At 43.8% G+C, this 4,798-nt stretch overlaps 1 protein-coding gene across 1 annotated transcript in view; it reads right to left on the reverse strand.

The window, feature by feature from the left end:
• The window catches only part of CALCR (calcitonin receptor), a 189,367-nt gene that overhangs the window by 30,193 nt on the left and 154,376 nt on the right, over positions 1-4,798 (reverse strand). The window contains exons 8-9 of the mRNA XM_019508430.1: positions 2,798-2,858; positions 2,640-2,706 (exon numbers count right to left, since the gene is read on the reverse strand). Coding sequence (XP_019363975.1) covers positions 2,640-2,706; positions 2,798-2,858 — 128 coding nt within the window. The remainder of the gene's footprint in view (positions 1-2,639; positions 2,707-2,797; positions 2,859-4,798) is intronic.

Below are 4,798 nucleotides of genomic sequence, written 5' to 3' on the forward strand. Positions count from 1 at the left end.
TGGGTTTTTTTGACTTCCTCTGTAAAGGGAGGGCGCGGTCCTTTTTCTCGGTTTTTTATTTCTTAACGGGCCAGAGCTGGGGTTGGCGGGGCAGCCATGGGGGTGCTGGAGGAGTGAGGGGGAGTTGGGGGGTTCATGGCAGAGCCCCGCCATGCAGTGTGGCACTGGGGGGTAGTGGGGATTGCTCCCCTGCCTGGCAGCACCTGTTGCATGGGGGCTTTTTTTTAAAGCACTGGGAACTGGGGCTGGGGGAGCAGGCAGGGGATGGGGCCTGGTAGGGGCCCCCCCATGGTCCCCTCCTCCCCAGCCTCTCTTCCCCCACCCGCTACTTACCAGCTCCAGCTCCCTGCTGCAGCAGGTGGGAACTGCTGGAATCATCAAAGCTCTCCGCATCTTTTACGAACAGATTTGGACCTTTTAATTGGTCCCCTGATTCAATTCGGATTCAGAGAATCGGCCACTGAATTGAGCTGAATCTCCTCCAAATCAAATCAACACCCAAAGCTTCGCACAGCCCTAACATCTACAACAGCTAAGGAACTGTCTCTTACAACTCTCTTCAGGCAACAAGATCTGAGGCCTAAAGAGTACTGAGGACTTTGGCCCCAATATGGGAAAACACTAAAATGCACGCTAAATTTTGAGAATGGAGAAATTTCACTGAAGTATCTAGTACTATTAGGGATGCACTTAAGAAGGTTGCTGGGGTATAGGAGAACTCACCACTTTGATTGTTGAGCTCAACGTGGCCCTAGTTATAGATGCTTAGCTTTCTTTCTGGGGCTGCCCAGCAGGCTGTATTTTGCTCACTCCTATTCTTTATCATGTGCTTACTAGTGCAGAGTTTCTATCCCATACTAACCTTTTTTCAAGGCTTTTTTAAAAAACTGAAATAACTGTATTGTTCTGAGATATGTTTAAATGACATCAGTCTATAAGTATATGAAAGAGCATGTCTGGACTTTCTAGCACCATACCCCATAACTCAAAAGCCGCAGGAAACCATTTCATACTATTGTAGCTACTGAGAAATATCTCAAAAGCTTTGTATTTGTGCTGTGCTTGAAAAAAAGAATAATGAAGAATGATTTGCGTGGCCTCACTTATAATTAAATGTAAAGTTTCCCCCCCATTATTTCCCCTGGCTTCACTCACTAAGATCACTTAACCTCCACTTTAAAAATTCCTTGAGGCAACTGTGAAAGGTGAATAAAACCTCTGCTGCTGTAAAATACTTGGGTCTTCTGGGGTATGCTGCTAGATCTAGTTCTAATTGGCAAGGAACTGATATCTGATATGTTTTGTAAAAATAGAGTTTTCATGAAGAAGCCACATTGCAAATGGCTACAGTTGCAAGCCAGCAACTGTAATGCCCCATTTTAAGGAGAGATTTATGTCTCTCTATAAATATAGTAGATCTTTTTATTAGGGCAACTGGAAAATGTAGTTTTGGAGTTCAGTAACAATGGGGAAGGGTGAGGGAGAGTCTTATACGGCCTTTGCTAGACCTTGGAATTATGACATCAGAGAAATGTTAGGCTGTTTTAGATAACTGATGCTAGGTGCATCTACATGTGCATTAATGCATCGTTGCTATTGTGCATTTAGTTTAGTACCTCTAATATGAGGTACTACATAAATATGCAGTAGCTGGTTCTAATGTGCAGTAGCAATGGCACACAGTCTTTTTGTGCTTAAGCCGGTGCTTAATACACATAGACTAATTCTACCACACATTAGTGCTTTAGCATGGTTTTTGCTGTGACATGCTAATGTGCAGTAGAATTAATCTACTGTGCATTAAGCATCTCATGTAGATGTGCCCACTGAGAGTGAGTCTGAGGAAGGCATGCTCACTGAGGATTTGTGACTGGTAGATGACTGGTAGAGATGGGACTGATATGTGGTTTTGAAAAAGGCTTAGACTTTCAACGTTTCACGAGGTCAAGGTCTCTGTACTAGTACAGGCATAGCTATAGTGACAGGACTGTGGTATTAATGGTTCTATTTCTTGCCTTCTGGTGCACTCACTCAGCTCAAACTGACAGTATTGGAATATAATCGTTGAAGGGCTGGTTCCACAGTATAGCAGAAATTACATATTTGGGACATCTTTCACTTTTCCTCCTTTGCTTTCTTGTCATCTAGTTTTATTCTGTTTTATTCAATTCTTATTTCTTTCCCCAGTTTCTTCCCACTTTAGCTCCCTACCATTTTAGCACAGAGAGCTACAAAACCACAATGCTAAATTACAGATTGTTTCTCAGTTCACTCTGCCTTGTCTAGCCTGAGACAGATATTTCATTTAAGTGATACAGAATGCAGTACGTTTGTTACAAATAAAAGAATGGTGGCTGTGATTTTTAAAAGCAACCAGTGACTTTGGATATTTTGAAGGGGTATCCATCATGAGAAGGGGCTTGATTTTTTTTGAAGGGACTGAGAACCTATTTTCCAAATCAAACCCTTTTTTATATGTCTCAAGTAGGCCAATCAGAAGTTGAGGCATGGAAAATCTCTAACTGTTTTTGAAAATTTTGGCCAAGGTACTTAAAATACAGAAATATCTCTTCAGTGCCGTTTAGCAGCTTTTCCAGGACGGGTTACTGAATCAACATTATAATCAATAATATTCTTACCAATAAAGCTGCCATTACAGGACCATGGACAATATAGAGCAAGTGAGTATCAACACTCATCCAGCAGCTGGAAGAAAAATATACCATAATTTCAAAAGAAATGGTTAGACTTTATATAAAGCATGCTGAATTCTGTTAAAAATAGACAGAATACTCACTTGTCATTAAAGTACTTGGCTCTGGCAACAGCATGAATAGATGCTGGTACTAAAGGAAACCCTAAAATGATTAAAGATATAAGTCAGATTTTGTATTTTTTGGCAGGCATTTCATAGGACACTAAAAATAACCTTTCTTCTTTTTAAACCACACGTAAGTAAGAATTCTTAGTTGAAGAAAAAAATTACAATTCCATCTGATTTCGAGTCACATGGCCTTGCGATGGAGAGGGGAATAGCTTCTAGATAGTATTGCAAATCGGCTGTCAGACGTTCTATGAGCCATTCAGGGGAAAGGGGTGTGATCAGCCAGGATGGGGAGGAGACAAGGAGTGTGAATTTCTATATCCCTTGAGTGAACAGGGATGACAAAATCATGTAAATTAAAGCTAAAGAGGTCAGCAGTAACTTATCCTGCATGGCAGGTCATAGTGCACAAACAACAGTACAACAAACCAGGCTGCCTTTTACAGAGCCAAAGGCACTGGGAAATGTGTGAAGTCAGGAGTTTGGGCATATCTTCTTTTGGCTAATGCTGCAGGTTTCCAGCCACAATTCATTCAGATGGCCCTAACCCATATGTGCACATCATCAGTATGGAGGATATGATATAAATCATGAGCCTTTTTATAGCTTCACTTGACCTCAGGTAAGGGCTCATGTCTTTTGCAATATGAAGGGAAAATACCACTCTTACAGATACTGCAGAGGGTATTTTTTGTGAAAATCCTGCCAAAGGAAACCAGAAGCACAAAATCTGTAGTGTGCTGAAGGTGTGGTAACCAGCCATGCTGCAATCTCTCCTTTGGTGAGGAGAAACAGAAGTGACTGAAGGAGCAAGGTAGGAGCCTTCTAATCATATGGGGCTTCTGGAGAATTGTGACCCTCTGCTTGCACACCTTGGACTTGAACAACATTTTCTGTCCCACTCTAGCACTCAGTTTGGTGGCTGAGTTGCCATGCTGCTTTGCTTTGCCTTCTTCCTTCCCCCCCTGTTCATAGGATCATAGGAAAGTAGGGCTGGAAGGAATCTCACAAGGTCATGTAGTCCAGTCCTATGCTCAGGGCAGGATCATCCCTGACTGAACCATCGCGACCAAGTGTTTGTCTAACCTGCTCTTGAACATTTTTAAAGATGGAGATTCTACAGCTTCTCTAGGTAGCTTGTTTCAGTGCTTGACCACCTTTATTGTCAGAGAGTTCTTCCAAATCTCTGATTCAAATTTCCTCTGCTGCAGTTTGAGGCCATTGCTCCTAGTCCTGCCTCCTATGGACTGAGAAAAAGCCCATCTCCATCCTATGATGGCTCTTCAGGTATTTGAAGACTATTACCAAATCCCCACTCAGTTTTGTTTTCTTCAGACTACATAACCCTAGCTCTTTCTACATTTCCTCATAAGTCTTACTTCTCTATGTACTAGGTCTGTGCGAAGCAGCTAGTATTCGCTTCGGATTTGGCTGATGCGGGGGACAGTGATTTGATTTGGGGATTCTAATCACTGTCCCTAATTGATTCAGCTGAATCTGATTCAGAGATTTGGCTGCTGCTGAATCAGCTGAATATCTGAATCACACAGGTCCCATCCCCCACCCACTCTCAATGGCTGCCCCACCTGCCCCATGCCATGTGCGGGGCTCTGCCATGAGCCCCTGACCCCCAGCTGCTTCCCCAGCCCTCCCATGGCTGTCCAGCTCCCAGCCCTTTAAAAAAAAATCAAAAACAAAAACCCAGGCTCACCAGTTGCTGCCCAGTGGAGGAGCAATCCCCGCTGCCCCCCACTGCCCCACACTGCATGGGAGGTTCTACATGAGCCCCCTGGAGCCCCGAGGCTCCTGCAGCAGCCAGTGAGGCCAGGTTGTTTTTCTATTTTTTGTTTTTTAAAGGCCCAGAGCTGGGACAGGTGGGGCAGCTGTGGGGGGAGCTGGGACAGCAGATAGGGGTTGGGGGGCTTGTGGCAGAACCTCCCACATGACATGGGGAAGTGGAGGGCAGTGGGGATC

The sequence above is a fragment of the Gavialis gangeticus genome, unplaced genomic scaffold (genome assembly GCF_001723915.1).
Source record: "Gavialis gangeticus isolate Ggan-Ray unplaced genomic scaffold, GavGan_comp1, whole genome shotgun sequence".
NCBI classification, from domain to species: domain Eukaryota; kingdom Metazoa; phylum Chordata; order Crocodylia; family Gavialidae; genus Gavialis; species Gavialis gangeticus.